Source organism: Hypanus sabinus, chromosome 15 (assembly GCF_030144855.1).
Source record: "Hypanus sabinus isolate sHypSab1 chromosome 15, sHypSab1.hap1, whole genome shotgun sequence".
NCBI lineage: Eukaryota > Metazoa > Chordata > Chondrichthyes > Myliobatiformes > Dasyatidae > Hypanus > Hypanus sabinus.
The window spans coordinates 58,228,123-58,248,143 of record NC_082720.1 but is presented as its reverse complement, the minus strand read 5'-3'; the positions used below and the strand labels follow the sequence as shown (position 1 = coordinate 58,248,143).

At 45.0% G+C, this 20,021-nt stretch overlaps 1 protein-coding gene across 1 annotated transcript in view; it reads left to right on the top strand.

Annotated features, from left to right (window-relative positions):
• The first annotated feature begins 1,169 nt into the window (after positions 1-1,169).
• The window catches only part of LOC132405256 (protein diaphanous homolog 1-like), a 247,335-nt gene continuing 228,483 nt past the window's right edge, over positions 1,170-20,021 (top strand). Inside the window, exon 1 of the mRNA XM_059989940.1 lies at positions 1,170-1,696. Coding sequence (XP_059845923.1) covers positions 1,592-1,696 — 105 coding nt within the window. The 5' untranslated portion in view covers positions 1,170-1,591. The remainder of the gene's footprint in view (positions 1,697-20,021) is intronic.

Sequence of the window (20,021 nt, the reverse complement as noted above, 5' to 3'; positions counted from 1 at the left end):
ATGTAATTCTGAGGTTTTATAAGGACTGGTGAGGCCTCACTTTGAGTATTGTGAACAGTATTGGGCTCCTCATCTTAGGAAAGATGTGCTGGAATTGGAGAGGCTTCTGAGGGGGTTCACAAGCATGATTTTGGGAATGATAGGTAACCATATGAGAAATGTTTGATGGCACTGGATCTGTAATTGCTGGAATTTGAAAGGACGAGGAGGATCTTGCTGAAACCTTTTTAATGTTGAAAGGCCTAGACACAGTAGATGAGGAATGGATGCTTCCCATGGTGGGGTAGTCAAGGGCTAGAGGGCACAGCCTCAAGATAGAGGGACAACCATTTAAAACAGATGTGAAGAAATTTCTGTAGACAGAGGGTTGTGAATTTGTGGTATTTGTTGCCACATGCAGCTGTGGAGGCCAGGCCGTTGGGTGTATTTAAGGCAGAGGTTGATAGGTTCTAGATTGACCACAGCATCAAAGGTTACGGGGAGAAGGCCAGGGAGTGGGGCTGAGGAGGGGAAATAAAAAGGATCAGCCATGATTGAATGGTGGCACGGACTCTGATTGGTCAAGTAGTGTAATTCAGCTCCTACGTCTTATGGTAAAACAAACAGTATTACATGGGCAAAATAAAATATTCAGCAGATGCTGGAAATCCAGAGCAAAACTCAAGAACTTAGCAAGTCTAGCAGCATATATGGAGAGGAATAAACATTCGCATCTTACTGCCCCCTCATTGATATTACCTGACCTGCTGAGTTCCTCCAATATCTTGTGTGTTGTTCAATATTACACATGGGCAGATCAACCCCCAACAATATGCCAGCTAGTCCCCGCAGCTGCAGGCTATGGGAGATACCTTTAGCATCGCCTCCAACCGTGCCATTCAGTGCCGCAGTGCCTCTTCATTGGCTGAGGGCCACTCTCCCTGCTGACGTACTCCTGCTCCCATCTCCTCAATGACACCTGCAGCCGCGCCCTTCCTGAAAGGCAGCCTTGGTCCCGCCTCCTTGCTCAAACTTCTGCTGAGGCCACCTGTAGTCCCGCCCCTCCCTAACTCTATTGGCTCCGGTCTGCGCTCAGCGCCCCGCCCTTTCCCACCTGCTGCCACGCCCCCTCCGCCCGCGCCCTTCCTGAAAGGGATCGTTAGTCCCGCCCCGTTGTCGGTGGAGGTTACCTGTGGCTCCGCCCTCCTGTCAATCTCAGCCCCGGGGATAGCGCGGTTTCGGATCTGCTGCTGCCGCCGCTCGATGGGACGCAACACTCATCTTTCCGCCGCCTGCTCTCTACCCCGGCTTACTAATTTCCTCTGCTCGGAAGGCGGCGGAATGCGACTGTCCTGAGAACCGGGAGGGAATTTATCTTCGACAGACCGGTCCACCCTCCCCTTTTTGTGGTGCTGGTGGCTGCGGTGGGTTTGCGTGAGGATCTTAGCCGGAAACCCGTGCCTAGGCCCCGGCCTGGGGAAGCCGACCCCGCGTCCTCGGCATTATCCGGAGAGCGGTGGACCCCGCGCACCTACCGCATGTAGGACACGTCCGGTTTACTGGGAATTAAATTGAAGGCGTATAGACACGCAGAGAGGTAAACGAGAAGACGATGGAGGGACAACAGAGGAGTGAGGCTTCGGGTTCTTCCAAGACTAAGGAGAAGTCCGGCAAGGGGAAGAAGAGCCTGGACGAAGGAGAAAAGAAAACTAAATTTGTGAGTCTTTAATTTCCCAATTAAAAATAAATTTATATGGGGAAAGTAAAACTTGCAATGAGAGCACTATCCCTACTGTTCCCATCTTGTCACGGACACTTGTGAAGTGTTTGAAAGGTTTTGGGTAGAACTAAACTTGGTCTTGCTATCTCTCTCTCTCCACTCGCTGTAAAGTCAAGGAAATATTAGGTCCAATGGTGCCCTAGATTTGACAGGAGTCTGCAATCTTATTGGTAGAACTAGTGTGAGGTCCTGCGAATGTAACGCGACTATGTGATACTTCCTTGTAGCAGGAAAGTTGGGTTGTTTCTGCTTTCAACGCTTTCTTTTTGCTGAGGGGCTGCGTGCAGCGCGTTTTCACATCGCTCCAGATTGAACTTTTCACGTGCTGTCGGAGTTCAAACAACACTTAGTAAAACGTGGCCAAATTGTTGTAGCATGCATTTAAGAGTTCTGCAGTTTCAGAGTTTGTACAGCTGTTTGCAAACTCAGCCCGAAAATTGTACATTACATTGTTTTTCGCTGAGTATATATAGATCACTGTTAATTTCAAGTTTGCAAGTACTGCATCGGTTTTATTTGCTAAGCTGAATATAAGGAAACTTTGGTTTCCTGTTGATTTAACACACTTCTCTTTCAAATTTTCTAACACCGGTGTTCTGTTATTCCATTCACCAATGTAAGCACCAGTCAAATATAAAGAAAACTTTAGATAAAAGTTACAGGAACTTTACAAAAACAGCTATCTGGCACACTTTTAGTGTGACATCTTGAGAGGTCATATGGAAGGGTTGTATATCGATGATAATTCCAAGCTACACATTTGGGGCAATTTGTTTCATTATCTCTTATGTGTATAGTAATGTCTTTTAATATGAATATTTTGGTCATTAAAATTAAGGATCATTGTTATGATCAGTTTTTCCTTATTAGCTTCTTTCCTACAATCCTCAATTTATAAAGTAGTTGCCAATTCAAACAGCCACCCTGATGGCCGCGTTTTCCCTACTATTCCTCTCAGATTATTCATTTAGAGATACAGCATGGAACAGGCCCTTCCGACCCAACACACCGTCCAGCAACCCACCTATTTAATAGTAGCCTGATCACAGGACAATTTGCAATGACCAAGTAGGTATTTGGACTGTGGGCAGAAACCAGAGCACCCAGAGGAAGTCCACACACTCTCCGGGAGAATATACAAACACGGAATAAGAATCAGGTTTAATATCGTTGGCGTATGTTGTGAAATTTGTTATGTGGCAGCAGTACATTGCAATACATTAAAATTAAAAAACTAAATTACAGCATGTATATATTAAAAAGTTAAATAGTGCAAAATAGGTAGTGTTCACGGGTTCATTGTACAATCAGAAATCTGATGGCAGATACGATAGGGTCTTTTAAGAGACTCCTGGAGGGGTATATGGAGCTCAGAAAAATAGAGGGCTGTGAGTAACCCTAGATAATTTCTCAGGTAAGGACATGTTTGGCACAGCTTTGTGGGCCGAAGGGCCTCTATTGTGCTGTAGGTTTTCTATGTTTCTACAGGGGAAGAAGCGATTCCTGAATCATTGTGTGTGCCTTCATACTCCTGTACCTCCTCCCTGATGGTAGCAATGAGAAGAGGCTATGCCCTGCGTAAAGGGGGACCTTAATGATGGATGCCGCCTTTTTGAGGCGTTGATCCTTGAAAATGTCTTGGATTCTAGAAGTTGTTAAGGATGATGCTGAGATGAACTCCGAACAGGAATGACCCAAGTTATAATAGAGTCACGCTGACTGCTCTGTGACCAGCATTCTGGTTTAAGTTCAGGTTCAGTTAATTGTCATTCAGCCATACACATGTATGCCATCAAATGAAACAGCATTCCTCTGGATCAGTGTGACTAATACAGTATGTATAACTCTCTTAACACATGAAGTAATATTACCAGAAATAAATTCAAAAATAATAAGGTGCATATATGATCCAAGTTTAAAAAAGTAATCTGTATAATGCTGCTGACGCTTCAGATGTGATAAGATTTGCATGGTGCCAAAGCATTCAGTAGTCTTGCGGCTTGGGAGAAGCTGTTTCCCACCCTAACACTCCTTGTCATAATGCTACAGAACCTCCTACCTGATGGTAGGGGATCAAAGAGTTTGGACAAATGGGAGGGATCACTGACAATGCTAAGCGCTCTGTGCATGCAGCGAAGGGTCACTTAGCAAATTACAGTGGCCAATAAACTTACTAAACTGCATCTCTTTGGGATTTAGGAGCAAACTGGAGCACCCAGTCAAATTCATGTGGTCAGAGGGAGAACATTTAAGTTCTTCAGAGACAGCACAGGAGTACAGGATAGGAGCTGGGTCATTGGAGCTGAAAGGTGACAGCTCCACTGGCTCTGTCAAATCGAAGCAATAGCACAAATTAATACAGCAGCAAACCACTGTGAATGCCTTGTTGTGGATTTGCTCTGATAGAGCATTAACCACAAATACCAACTCTGCTTAGCTCACTACAGATTCTTCTTGAATTGCTGAGTATTGTCAGCATCTCCCTTCTCATCCTCCTCCATGTAGGCCTCAAAGCTCTCTCCTTCCTTTCTGGAAAAATATATCTAACCAGTTCCACTCCACCAGCACCACCCTACATCTGGCAGAGCTGGTTCTTACTCTCAACAGTTCCTTTTGGTTCTTCCCATTTTCTCCAAGCCTAGGGTGTAGCCATGAGCATGAGCCACATGAGCCCCAGCTATGCCTGCCTGTTTGTCGGCTCTGTATAGTGTCCATGTTCTAAGCCTTCCCTGGTAACTCTCCCTATCTCTTTCTCAGCTACATTGACAACTGCATTGGTGCCACTTTTTGCTCCTATGCTAAGCTTGTCAATTTCATCAACTTGTCCACCTTTGACACCTCTCCTCTTTCTCAATCGCTCTGTCTGCATCACCGGAGGCAGACTGTCTGCCAATATCTTTTATAAACCCACTGCTTCTCAAAGCTTTTTTTCCCCCGAATCTCTTCCCAACATGTCACTTGTAAAGGTGCTAATCCTCTTTTCTCATTTCCTCTATCTTCACCATGTCTGCTGTCAGGGCGAGGCTTTCTATAACTGTGTTCTCTTTTTTTCAAATAATTTGTCTTCTACCACCAATGCTGCCATCATCCACATCTCTTCCATTTCATGCAAGTCTGCCCTCACCCCATACTCCCGCTGCTGTAACAGTGTTAGGACTCTTTGTCTTTACCACCCCATTAGCCTCTGTATTTGGCACATCATTTTCCATAACTATTGCCACTTCCAACAAGATTGTACCACTAAGCACATCTTTCCCTCCCCACTCTCTGCTTTCTGTAGCGGTCTCTCTCTACATTCCCTTGTCCACTTGTCCCTCCCCACTGATCCTGCTCCTGGCACTTATCCCAGCAAGTGGGACAAGTGTCACATCTGCCATTCACTTCCTCCCATTCAGGGCCCAAACAGTCCTTCCAGGTGAGGCGACATTTCGCCTGCGAGTCTGCCAGTGTATCCAGTGCTCCTGGTGTGGCCTCCTCTATTAGTGAAACCAAATACAGATTGGGAGACTGCTTCATTGAGCACTTCGCTCCTTCTGCCGCAAAATCCAGGATCTCCCACTGGCCACTTATTTCAAATCGATTTTCAATTCCCATTCCATGTGTGTCCATGGTGCTTCTATTGCCACAAATGTCAAATTCTGGTTGGAGGAGCCATACCTCGTATTCAGTCTGGGTAGCCTCCAATCTAATGGCATGAACATTGATTTCCATTCTGGTTCCCCTGTCACCACCTCTTCTGCTCAGCTGCCTGTCTTCCTCCTTTCTTCCACATCCACTATCATCTCTTATCAGATTCCTTCTTCAGCCCCTTACCTCTTCCACCTATCCCCTTCTAGCTTTTTACTTAATCCCCTGTTCCCCTATCCATCCACTTTTCCCGTCGTCTGTTTTCACCATCACATTCTAGCTTGTATTCCTTCCCCTCTCCCTACCTTCTCTTTCTAGCTTCTTCCCCCTTCCTTTCCAATCCAGATGAAAGCTTTTGGACCGAAACACTGATTGTTTATTCCTCTCCATAGATACTGCCTGACTTGCTGAGTCCCTCTAGCATTCTGTGTGTTACTCAAGATTTCCAGCATCTGCAATATCTCATGCTTAGAATTTGAATGATGTCCTTTGCATTTATGTATATTTTCTAAATTGAAAAAATACCTCTGCATTTCATTTGGGTTCATGCATTTTCTGCTTTTGGAAATGTGTAGTTTACAATCAATCTGCATTCTTTGGGCATTTACTGACGGTAGTTCCCCTGGGTCACTGACAACAGTACAGGCATTTTGAGTGCAGGAGTAAGGATGTCTCACAACTGCTATACATTGGCTAGGTGAGATAAAACCTTGAGTATTGTGTGGAGTCTTGGTGTTCCCGATCTTGTTCCCAATCAGGGGTTCATGTACCCTTTCCTTAATGGCATAAAAAAAGTTGGGAACTCCTGCTATAAAGGGAGTATTGCAAAAATTAACTGAACTGGTTCTTTGGATGACAAGGTTATGCCATGAGCTAATTTTTTTTTACCCAAAAAAAACTTTATTCATAAATTATTTACAGGAATAAACAGTGTTTTCATACTTTACATTGATAGTCAATGCTTTCCATACTGTTCCATTGCATTCATACCCACCAGTATCACTGCTGTCACTCATGTGGCCTCTGGGGTGGTGTACCACTATAATCGTAATTGAGGAGTTTCCTCCCCCCGCAGGAGAAGATCCCCACACTGTGGCCCTTCCCCAGTGAGCACTTGCAGTGCTGCATCAAGCTTTAGTCCCTCAGCACATGCACATTTCAGGCTGCAGGAGTGTCAGTCCACAGCATTCCTCCACGCACAGATTAAGTCATTAGTTTTGTATTCAGTAGAGTTTGGAAGAATGAAAGGCAAATTGAAACTTTTAAAATTCTGTTTGGGTTAGACTGACTAAACACGGGGGGGAGGGGTGTTTCCCCTGGCTGAGATGTCCAGAACTATAGTTCACACCCTCACCTTGCACAGGTAAGGAATGTGCTGAGGAATTTCTGCTCTAAGGGTAGTTTTATCCGGTAGATAGGATCTAGAACAGGGGTAAGGCAACCTACGGCACAAATGATTTTCTAGCATGCATTATTCATTAATTTGAGGCAAAGCATAGCTATTTGTTTTTTAAAATGGATAATTCCCATATTTCAAGTTTTTTATGGCATTTATCTAGCCCACCGTTGGCTCATTAATATGCAATCCGACTCACTGAGGCAAAAAAGTTTCCGACCCCTGGTCTAGAACGGGTTTAATTGTTATTCAACCATACATGAATACCCATAGGAACAGGTAAAACAAAACTGTATTTCTCTGGGGCCAGTTATGAAACACATGACCAACAGTTATACACAGCATGAGGCACCTATACACATACAGTTGAAGTCAGAAGTTTACATGCACCTTGGCCAAATACATTTAAACTCTGTTTTTCACAATTCCTGACATTTAATCCTAGAAAACATTCCCTGTCTTAGGTCAGTTAGGATTACTACTTTATTTTAAGAATGTGAAATGTCAGAATAATAGTAGAGAGAATGGTTTATTTCAGCTTTTATTTCTTTCATCACTTTCCCAGTGGGTCAGAAGTTTACATACACTTTGGTAGCATTGCCTATAAATTGTTTAACTTGGGTCAAACGTTTTGGGTAGCCTTCCACAGTAAGTTGCTGGAATTTTGTTCCATTCCTCCAGACAGAACTGGTGTAACTGAGTCAGGTTTGTAGGCCTCCTTGCTCACACACGCTTTTTCAGTTCTGCCCACAAATTTTCTATCGGATTGAGGTCAGAAAATGATGTCTCGTCTGGTTCATCCTTGGGAGCACTGTCCAAACATCTGAAGGTACCACATTGACCTGTACGAACAATAGTACACAAGTATAAACACCATGGGACCACGCAGCAGGCATACCACTCAGGAAGGAGATGCATTCTGTCTCTTAGAGATAAACGTACTTTGGCGCGAAAAGTGCAAATCAATTCCAGAACAACAGCAAAGGATCTTGTGAAGATGCTGGAGGAAACAGGTAGACAAGTATCTATATCCACAGTAAAACTAGTCTTATATCGACATAACCTGAAAGGCTGCTCTGCAAGGAAGAAGCCACTGCTCCAAAATAAGAAAGCCAGACTACAGTTTGCACGACCCCAAGCATACCTCCAAAGTTGTGGCAAAATTGCTTAAGGGCAACAAAGTCAAGGTATTGGAATGGCCATCACAAAGCCCTGAACTCAATCTGATAGAAATTTTTGTGGGCAGAACTGAAAAAACGTGTGTGAGCAAGGAGTCCTACAAACCCTACTCAGTTGCACCCATTCTGTCTGGAGGAATGGAACAAAACTTGCTGTGAACAGGTTTTGAAAGGCTACCCAAAATGTTTGACCCAAGTTAAACAATTTAAAGGCAACGCTACCAAATACTAACAAAGTGTATGTAAACTTCTGACCCACTGGGAACGTGATGAAAAAAATAAAAGCTGAAATAAATCATTCTCTCTACTATTATTCTGACATTTCACATTTTTAAAATTCCTAATTGACCTAAGGGAATGTTTTCTAGGATTAAATGTCAGGAATTGTGAAAAACTGAGCTTAAATGTTTTTGGCTAAGGTGTATGTAAACTTCTGACTTCAACTGTACAAACAGCAAATATATACATACATGTCAATTAGGGACTTGGGATATATACACTGCCTCTTGTGTCACCTCTCCTGGACTTGTTGCTACACCACACAGCTCCCAGCTGTCTCTCTCAACAATAAAGAAGGTAAATGGACTTCAAAGCCAAAGTAAATTTATAATCAAAGTACATACCTATACTATCTTGAGATTCATTTTTGCAGGCATTTAAGAAAAATAAATACAATAAAATTTATGAAAAACTATACAGAATTGAAGACTGGCAAATAACCTGCACGCAAAAGATGCCAAGTTATGCAAATAAACAAAATAATACTGAGACCATGAGTTAGTAGAGTCCATATGTTGTGGAATTAGTTCAGAGTTGAGGTGAGTGAAGTTATCCATGCTAGTTCAGGAGCCTGATGGTTGTAGGATAATATTTGTTCTTGAACCTTATGGTGTGGGAATAAGCTTCTGTTTCTCCTGCAAGATAGTAGTAGTGAGAAGAGAGCATGGTCTGGATGTTGTGAGTTCTTAATGATGGATGCTGCATTCTTGTGGCAGTGCTCCTTGAAAATGTACTAAGTGGTGGAGAGGTACTGGGCTGTGATGTACTGGGCTGTATCCAACACTTTATGTAGCCTTTTCCATTCCTGAACAATGGTGTTTCCATACACTGGGAAAGTGTGGTGAAGGCAGACATAGTTCTTCTATTTAAAAATAACACAAGTGATCATCTGAATAGCCTAAGATACAAGACTGTAACCCAAAAGATGGGAAATGGGATTAAACAGGGCAAAGTTCAAAGTAAGTGTATTATCAATGTACATACAGTGGCATGCAAAACTTTGGGCACCTCTGGTCAAAATTTCTGTTACTGTGAATAGCTACTTGAGTAAAAGATAACCTGATTTCCAAAAGGCTTAAAGTTAAAGATGACACATTTCTTCAATATTTTAAGCAAGTGTGGCGACCCACTTTCTGCGCAGGTGAACCAGCTCACAAATAGCCAGCGCGTGGGGAGAGACTTTAGTAATGCACCTCTGACATCATTTCCGCCTGGAGAGGGCGGGCGCTAGGGATGAAATGCCAGTGCCGCGAAGTTTGAATAAACTAGTCTCGAAATGACTTACCGACTGCGTGTCGTCTCTAGCTCTGTATGTAGTACATTGCTACATTGGTGACCCCGACGGTCCAAACGGGATTTGGACCAAAGATGACCGACTCTTCATCTGTTCACGCAGTTTCGCTAAAACTGCTGACTTCCTGGACGCTGCGACCACGTGTGTGGTTTAGCCAAGCAGAAGCCCAGTTCCAGATTCGGCAGATATCCTCTGATTCCACGCGTTACTACCACGTGGTGAGCACCCTTGACCAGGAGACGGCCGCCCAGGTTGCGGATTTCATACAGTCGCCCCCGGAAGAAGGCAAATATGAAGCATTCAAAACGCTGCTCATTGGGACCTTTGGCCTCTCACAGCGTGAGCGGGGTGCCCGCCTGCTTCACCTGGACAGTTTGGGAGACAGGCTGCTGTCAGCATTGATGAACGAGATGCTGGCCCTGGCTGACGGACACAAGCCCTGCCTCATGTTTGAGCAAGCGTTCCTGGAGCAGCTGCCCGAGGACATACATCTGCTGCTGGCCGACGCAGATTTCAGCAACTGCCGGAAGGTGGCAGCCCAGGCAAACATGTTGTGGAAAGCCGCGAGGGAGAGCGTGGCAACTGTCGGTCAGATTACCTGGCCACGTGCCCAACAGCAGACCAGACCAGGCCCGGCAGGGGGGCGCACACAACACAGAGACAGGAGTGAGGAGGACAGTGAACGGTGGTGTTTCTACCACCAGAGGTGGGGCACAGAAGCCTGCCATTGTCGCTTGCCCTGCACGGGCCAGGGCCAGCAGCTACTAATGACTATGGTGGCTGGCCACCGGGACAGCCTCTTGTACGTCTGGGATAAACAGTCGGGACGCCGATTCTTGGTCGACACTGGAGCGGAAATCAGCATCTTGCCCCCAACGGGGTACAACCCCTGCAACAGGAAGCCTCCGACACAGCAGTCGATGGGGTGCTGGAGCAGCTCATCAAGGGGTGCTGGCAACCCCTGGCGTTCTTCAGCAAGCACCTACGACCACCCGAATTCAAGTACAGTGCTGTTGGCACTGTATCTGGCAATCTGGCATTTCAGGTACTTCTTAGAAGGCAGGCTGTTCACCGCGTTCACGGACCACAAACCATTGACCTTCGCGTTCACGAAGGTGTCCGATCTCTGGTCGGCTTGCCAGCAGCGACATCTGTCCTACATATCCAAGTACACGACGGACATCCAGCATGTCTTGGGAAAGGACAACGTCGTGGCAGACGCACTCTCCAGACCAGCTGTCCAGGCCCTGTCCCTGGGGGTGGACTATGCAGCACTGGCGGAGGCACAGCAGGCAGACGAGGAGATGACCAGCTACAGGACCGCAGTCTCAGGTTTGCAGCTGCAGAACCTTATCGTAGGCCCAGATGAGAGGACCCTCCTGTGTGACGTGGCTACCGGCCAACCTCGCCCCATCGTCCCAGCAGCCTGGAGGCGGCAAGTTTTTGTCTCCATACACAGTTTGGCGCACCCATCTGTCAGGACAACCGTACAGCTGGTCTTCAGCAAGTTCGCGTGGCATGGACTTTGCAAGCAGGTCAGTGAATGGGCCAGAACGTGCGCGCGGTTCCAAACAGCCAAGGTGCAGTGGCACACTAAAGCCCCACCGCAGCAGTTCGAACCCACCCGCCAGAGGTTCGACCACATTCATGTGGATATCATGGGCCCCCTACCAGTGTCCCAAAAAGTGCGGTACCTCCTAACTATGGTAGACCGGTTCACGAGGTGGCCAGAGGCGGTCCCGCTCACCGACACATCTGCCGATTCCTGCGCCCGAGCACTGATTGCAACTTGGGTAGCACGTTTTGGGGTACCTGCCCACATTACCTCCAACAGAGGCGCCCAGTTCACCTCCAGCTTGTGGTCGGCTGTGGCCAGCCTGTTGGGAACGCAGCTACACCACTCTACTGCCTACCACCCACAGTCGAACGGACTAGTGGAACGCTTCCACTGTCACTTGAAGTCGGCTCTCATGGCCCGCCTGAGAGGACCTAACTGGGTGGACGAGCTTCCTTGGGTCCTGCTTGGAATTCACACAGCACCCAAAGAGGATCTGCACACCTGGTCAGTCGAGTTGGTGTACGGCGCACCGCAAGCCGTCCCAGGAGAATTCATACCAGCCCCAAGGGGGCAAGAGGAGGAACCTGCAGCAGTCCTGGACAGACTACGCGATAGGCTCGGCAACCTGGCCCCCGTGCCGACTTCACAGCACGGACGGACCCCGACCCATGTACCTAAAGACCTGTAGGACTGTAAGTTTGTGTTTGTATGAAGGGGCGGACACCAGGTACTGCTACAGCAGCCGTACAGGGGGCGATTCAAGGTGATGAACAACAACGGGTCCATGAACGTTCTGGACATTGGTGGGGGGAAGAGGAGGTTTTCACGGCGGACTGACTCAAACCAGTCTATGTGGACTTGGCGCAGCTGGTCGGGGATTAGGCACCGCGTCGCAGAGGCAGACCTCCAAACAGAGGCTGATCCATACTGTGGACTTTGGGGGGGTGTATCGCCAGTTCTGGTGGGGGGGGCAGTTATGTGGTGACCCAATTTCTGCGTAGGCGAACCGGCTCACAAATAGCCAGCATGTGGGGAGAGACTTTGGTAATGCACCTCTGACGTCATTTCTGCCCGGAGAGGGCGGGCGCTAGGGATTAAATGCCAGCGCTGCAAAGTTTGAATATGCTAGTCTCGAAACGACTTACTGATTGCATGTCGTCTCTAGCTCTGTATGTAGTACATCTCTGCATAAGATTACTATTTTTATTTCCATCTTTTACAGTTTCAAAATAACAAAAAAGGAAAAGGTCCCGAAGCAAAAGTTTGGGCACCCTGCATGCTCAGTACTTAGTAACACCCTCTTTGGCAAGTATCACAGTCTGTAAATGCTTTCTGTACCCAGCTAAGAGTCTTTCAATTCTTGTTTGGGGGATTTTTGCCCGTTCTTCCTTGTAAAAGGCTTCTAGTTCAAAGCCTGTGCCTCCCAGCTAAGTGGAGTACTTCACCATGTCTTCAACCTGAGCCTGAGTGTCCAGAGGGTTCCTGTGCTGTGGAAGATGTCCTGCCTCGTTCCTGTACCGAAGACGATGTGCCCCAATGGCTTCAATGACTACAGACTGGTGGCATTGACCTCCCACATCATGAAGACCCTGGAGAGACTTGTTTTAGAGCAGCTCCGGCCTATGGTTAGGCCACATTTGGACCCCCTCCAGTTCGCTTATCAGCCCCGACTAGGAGTTGAGGATGCCATCGTCTACCTGCTGAACCATGCCTATGCCCACCTGGACAAGCCGGCCAGTGCTGTGAGGGTCATGTTTTTTTGACTTCTCCAGTGTGTTCAACACCATCTGCCCTGCTCAGCTGGGTGAGAAGCTGATAGTGATGCAGGTGGATGCTTCCCTGGTGTCATGGATTATTGATTACGTGACTGGCAGACCACAGTATGTGCGCTTGCAACACTGTGTGTCAGACAGAGTGGTCAGCAGCACTGGGGCTCTGCAGGGGACTGTCCTGTCTCCCTTTCTCTTCATCATCTACACCTCGGACTTCAGCTACAACACAGAGTCTTGCCATCTTCAGAAGTTTTCTGATGACTCTGCCATAGTTGGATGCATCAGCAGGGGAGATGAGGCTGAGTACAGGGTGATGATGGGAACCTTTGTCACATGGTGCAAGCAGAATCATCTACAGCTTAATGTGAAAAAGACTAAGGAGCTGGTGGTGGACCTGAGGAGGGTTAAGGCACCAGTGACCCCTGTTTCCATCCAAGGGGTCAGTGTGGACATGGTGGAGGATTACAAATGCCTGGGGATACGAATGGACAACAAACTTGGACTGGTCAAAGAACACTGAGGCTGTCTACAAGAAGGGTCAGAGCTGTCTGTATTTCCTGAGGAGACTGAGGTCCTTTAACATCTGCTGGACGATGCTGAGGATATTCTACGAGGCTGTGGTGGCCAGTGCTATCAGGTTTGCTGTTGTGTGCTGGAGCAGCAGGCTAGGGTAGCAGACACCAACAGAATCAACAAACTCATTCATAAGGCCAGTGATGTTGTGGGGGTGGAACTGGACTCTCTGACAGTGGTGTCTGAAAAGAGGATGCTGTCGAAGTTGCATGCCATTTTGGACAATGACTCCCATCCAGTCCATAATGTACTGGTTAGGAACAGGAGTACATTCAGCCAGAGACTCATTCCACCGAGATGTAACACTGAGCATCATAGGATGTCATTCCTGCCTGTGGCCATCAAACTTTACAACTCCTCCCTCGGAGTGTCAGACACCCTGAGCCAATAGGCTGGTCCTGGACTTATTCCCACTGGGCATGATTAACTTATTATTATTTAAATATTTATGGTTCTATATTGCTATATTTCTTCATTATTCTTGGTTGGTGCGACTGTAACGAAACCCAGTTTCCCTCGGGATCAATAAAGTATGTCTGTCTGTAGTTCTGTGAGATTCTTGGGCCGTCTTGCATGCACTGCTCTTCTGAGGTCTATCCACAAATTTTCGACGATGTTTAGGTCAGGGAACTGTGAGGGCAAAACCTTGCGCCACCTGAGGTATTAATATTCCATTGTGGATTTTGATGTGTGTTTAGGATCATTATCCTGTTGTAGAAGCCATCCTCTTTTCATCTTCAGCTTTTTTACAGCATGGTGTGATGTTTGCTTCCAGAATTTGCTGGTATTTAATTAATTCTTCCCTCTACCAGTGAAATGGTCCCCATGCCACTGGCTGCATCACAATCCTGAAGCATGATCAATCCACCCCTGTGGTTAACAGTTGGAGAGGTGTTCTTTTCGTGAAATTCTGCACCCTTTTTTCTCCAAACGTACCTTTGCTCATTGCAGCCAAAAAGTTCTATTTTAACTTCATCAGTCCACAGGACTAGTTTCCAAAATGCATCAGGCTTGTTTAGATGTACTTTTGCAAACTACCGACACTAAATTTTGTGGTGAGGACGCAGGAAAGGTTTTCTTCTGATGACTCTTCCATGAAGGTCATATTTGTGTAGGTGTTGCTGCACTGTAGAACAGTGCAACACCACTCCAGAGTCTGCTAAATCTTCCTGAAGGTCTTTTGCAGTCATACGGAGTTTTGATTTGCCTTTCTAGCAATCCTACGAGCAGTTCTCTCGGAAAGTTTTCTTGGTCTTCCAGACCTCAACTTGACCTCCACCGTTCCTGTTAACTGCCATTTTTAAATTACAGTACAAACTGAGGAAATGGCTACCTGAAAACGCTTTGCTATCTTCTTATAGCCTTCTCCTGCTTTGTGGCATCAATTATTTTAATTTTCAGAGTGCTAGGCAGCTGCTCAGAGGAGCCCATGGGTGCTGATTGTTGGGACAAAATTTGAGGAGTCAGGGTATTCATAAAGCTTTGAAATTTGCATCACCTGGCCTTTCCTAATGATGACTGAACAAACCATAGCCCGAACAAGCTAATTAAGGTATGAGACCTTGGTAAAAGTTATCTTAGAGCTCAAATCTCTTGGAGTGCCCAAACTTTTGCATGGTGCTCCTTTTTTTTTTTCACTCTAAGATTGCACAAAACCAAAATAATACACAGATCTTGCTTAAAATATTGAAAAGAATGTTTCATCTTTAACTTTATGACTTCATCTGGTCATTTAACTATTCACAGTAACAGAGATTTTGATCAGGGGTGCCCAAACTTTTGTATGCCACTATACGTTACCATATACAACCCTGAGATTTATTTTTTTTGCAGGCATTCACAGTAAGTACAAGAAAACACAATAAAATCAATGAAAGACTGCACCCAACAGGAATGATAATGTACAAAAGACCATAAATTGCAAGAAAGAAAAAAACAATAAATAAGCAAATAATATTGATAACATGAGATGAAGCATCCTTGAAAGAGAGTTTATAGCTTGTGGGGAAAAAAATCAATGATGGGGTGAGTGAAGTTGAGTAGTTATCCCTTCTTGTTCAAGAGCCCGATGGTTGAGGCATAAAAAGCCTGATGGTTGAGGGAAGAGAGATGTTGAACACATCGGAGACTTCTTGTGCCTGATAACTTGATAATGATTCGAACCATTATGAAGTTTTATTTCCAGTGTTACTTCAGAATTTAAATTCTCCCCAAGCTTGTTTTTGCAATCTAGAATATGGTATCAGAAACGTGTCAAAACAGGTTCAGTGGTAACTAATCAGAAATACTTATGAAAAAGTTTTCAGGGCTCTGAGCAAAAATGCAGCAAAGAGGGTGAAGATAATGTATTCTAGTTTATTGTTATCATTGGCATACATACAGTGTATATGGGCACTATGGTGGTCGAGCAGTTAATGAAGCACTATTATAGCTTGGGGTGTCAGGGTTTGGTGTCCTCTGTAAGCAACTGTGTACATTCCTTACCATGTGTGATTGGGTTTCCTCCAGATATTTCAGTTTCCTCGCACAATCCAAAAACATACCGATTGGTAGGTTAATTTATAAGCAAATTGCCCCGTAGTTAGACTAGGGTTTTATTTATTTTTATTTTGTTGAGATAGTGTATACAGTGGAATATGTATGTCAGACCCTTTCAGCCGCACTTCCCAGCAATCCTCCCAAGTTAACTCTAGCCTAATCACAGGACGGTTTACAATGACCAATCAACCTACCATTCGGTATGTCTTTGGACTGTGGGAGGGAACTGGAGCACTGGAAGAAACCCATGTGGTCACAGGGAGAATGTACAAATTCCTTCTGGGCAGCAGTGGGATACAGATGGGTTGTTGGCGGTGTAGCTCGAAGGGCTGGAAGGGCCTGTTCTATGCTGTATCTGGAAGTAAATAAATAAGAAAAAAGGTTTTTGCTGCTGCAGTGTAATACATTACAAGATGAGGACAAGAATAAGCCAACATAAACTAAAATAATAGCTCTTAAATATCTGGGAGTAATGATTGGCAAAATACTGCTTGTGGTTGTAGTAATGCTAAACTGGGTATTTTAATTATTACATCAGTTTCTCTTGGATCTAGGACTCTGGATAAGAATTCACATTAAATTTCAGACATTCAGTTTGCTTCATTTTTTAAAAAGATTGATGAAAATCAAAATGAGCACCATACACTGGCATCTGAAGTAAAAAAAAGCATGCTAGAAGTATTGAGCAGGTCAAAGTCCCTTCATACTCTTAACAAGACTGAATATACCTCCTAGTCATCCTGCAATTGCAATCAATTCCAAGACTTTGGTTTCCTTCTCAGATTTAAATTAGATTCTTTAATCATTACAATTATTAATCATAATTGTACCACTTAATGAGAAATATATCCTTGCCGGTAAAAATTTTGCAAACCTTCACTTAGAAGATATTTTAAAGATATGGAAGAAGGTCTTGTGGTCGAATGAGGCTAAAGTGGAACCTTTTGGCTTCAATACTAAGCATAGGTGTAATCAGCCAGGTAATACCATCCCGACTGTAAAGTATGGTGGAAGTAGCATCATGCTATGAGGATGCTTTTCAGCAGCAGGATTGATTAGAAGATGAATACTGCTGAATATACAGATCCTGGATAAAAACCTGCTAGCCTCTGCCAGAGAGCTTAAACAGGGGAGGAAGTTCATCCTTCAGCTGGACAACAATCCAAAGCACACTGCTAGAGCAACGGAATGGCTTTAAGTTAAGAAAACTTATGTCCTTGAGTGGCCCAATCAGAGTCCTGACCTTAACCCAATAGAACATCTCTGGCAAGACCTCATGATTGTTGTCTATTGCTGCTCCTCAACTAACCCAGTACAGCATGAGCAATTTTGCAAGGAGGAATGGGCAAATATTCCTCCATCACCTTGTGCAAAGCTAATAGTCATCCAAAAAAAAACTTCTCGCTGAGTCCTGATGGCGGAGTCTCTGCCTGAAATGTCGACTGTTTGCTCTTTTCCATAGATGCTTCTTGGCCTGCTGAGTACTTCCAGCATTTTGTGTGTGTTGCTTTGAATTTCCACAATCTGCAGATTTTCTCTTGTTTGAGACTACTGGCTGTAATAGCTGAAAGAAATTATTCAATTAAGTACTGAGCAAATGGGGATGAATGCTTTTGAACTGCTAGCATTTCAGTTTTTGAATCTTTAGTTTTTCATGTTTTACAAGTTTCCCTGTTTTTGATCTTTTACTGTGGGGGAAAAGGAGTATGTAATTCACAAACAAAAAATTCAGTTAAATTGATCGAAATCCTTGATTGTAAGATCCAGTTATGTGAACAAGGGTTGGGAGGACTGAGTACTTTTGCAAGGCACTGTGTAAATGTGAAACATTCTAAACTTGGCAGGGCAGGTAGTTAGGCCACCACCAAGGTCTTGTCACTATGCTAGCAATCTGTTTACCTGCGCTGTGCACTACATGCACTTTCAATTATATTTTATTAACTTTTGTGGTAATATTTTGTTTTATGTGCTGTATGATGTGTTTTGTGGACACACTATGGTCGGTTGGAATGTTGTTCTGTTTGGTTGTGTATACGTAAAGTCAGATGACAATAAACTTGGACTTGATGAGTATAGAATGGCTAGGATTTTAAGTGATGAGTCAAAATTATAGAAAGCTAAGCACAACTAGTCCACGCTGAACCATTTAAACTGCCTTGTCCCATCAACCTGTTCCTGGACCATAGCCCTCCATAACCTCCCATCCATGTACAGTACCTATCCAAGTTCTTTTGAATGTTGGAATAGAAATTGCATCCACCACTTGTGTTGACAGCTTGTTCCACTCTCCGTTAAGAAGCTTCCCCTGGTGTTCCCCTTAAACACTTTACCTTTCACCTTTAACCCATGACCTCTAGTTGTAGTCCCAACCAACCTCAGTGGAAAAAGCCTGCTTGCATTTATCCTATCTATACCCCTCATCATTTTCTGAACCTCTATCAAATCTTCCCTCAATCTTCTTCGTTCTCAGTGGAATAAAGTTTTATCCTACTCATTCTTTAAATAGGGTCTTCCAGTCCCTGCAACATACTTGTAAATTTTCTCTGTATTCTATTTACTTCTTTCCTGTAGGTAGGTGACTAAAACTGCACAGAACTTCAAATTAACGTTCACCAACAACTTGTACAACTTAACCATAACATCCCAAATACTGTACTCAGTACCTTGTTCAATAAAGGCTAATGTGCCAAAGCTTAATGACTCTGTCTACTGGAGACAGCTTATCCATCAATGTCTATTACAAACCCATGAACCCTCACAGCTGCCTGGACTACACCTCGTCCCACCCTGTTACTTGTAAAAACGCCATCCCTTTCTCTCAATTCCTCCATCTCCACGAATGTTCTCAGGATGAGGCTTTTCATTCTACAATGAAGGAGATGTCCTCCTTTTTCAAAGAAAGGGGCTTTCCTTCCTCTACCATCATTGCTGGCCTCAACCGCATCTCTTCCATTTCCGCACGTCTGTTCGTACTCCATCCTCCCGCCACCCTACCAGGAATAGGGTTCATTTTATCCTCACCTGCCACCCCACCAGCCTCCGCATTCAGCACATAATTCTCTGAAACCTCTGCCATCTCTAATGGGATCCCACCCCCAACACATCTTTCCCTCCCCTCCACTTTCTGCTTTCCGCAAGGATCACTCCCTATGCGACTCCCTTGTCTGTTTGTCCCTCCCACTCATCTCCCTCCTGGCACTTATACTTTTAAGCACAAGTGCTGCACCTGCCTCTACATCTCCTCCCTCACTACCCAAAACAGTCCTTCCAGGTCAGGCAACACTTCACCTGTGGGTCTGATGGGGTTATTTTCTGTGAGCGGTGCTCCTGCTGTGGTCTCCTGTATATTGGTGAGACCCGACGTAGATTGGGAGACTGCTTCGCTGGTCATCTATGCTCCATCCAGCAAAACAAATGGCTCCCAGTGGCTACCTATTTTAATTGCACTTCCCATTCTTATTTTGATACTTCCATCCATGGCCTCCACGACTGTCGTGATGAAGCCACACTTAGATTTGAGGAACATCTTGTTTTCTGTTTGGGTAGCTTCCAAAATGATGGAACCTTGATTTCCAAAATGAACCTTGATTTCTCAAACTTCAGTAATGCTCCCTACCCACCCCTTTCACCATTTCTCATCCTTCTGTCTCTTTCGGCAATCAACTTCCCAACTCTTTACTTCATCCCTCCCCCAGGTTTCACCCATCACCTGGTGTTTCTCTCTCCCCACGTTTTAAAACCTACTCCTCAGCTTTTTCTTCCAGTCTTGCCAAAGGATTTCGGCTTGAAACATCGACTGTACTTTTTTTCCATAAATGCTGCCTGGCCTGCTGAGTTCCTCCAGCATTTTGTGTCTGTTGCTTGGATTTCCAGCATCTGCAGATTTTCTCGTTTGTGATTTGAAACACCTCTGTAATCTGTATAGGGTCCATGACTTGCAACTTTATTTCAAATTTCTAACTTTTGCAGTATTCTTTTGTTTTTGTGAATGGAGCTATTTAGTAACTGCTAATAACTGAGATTCTGCATGGATTATACTTTGTGCAA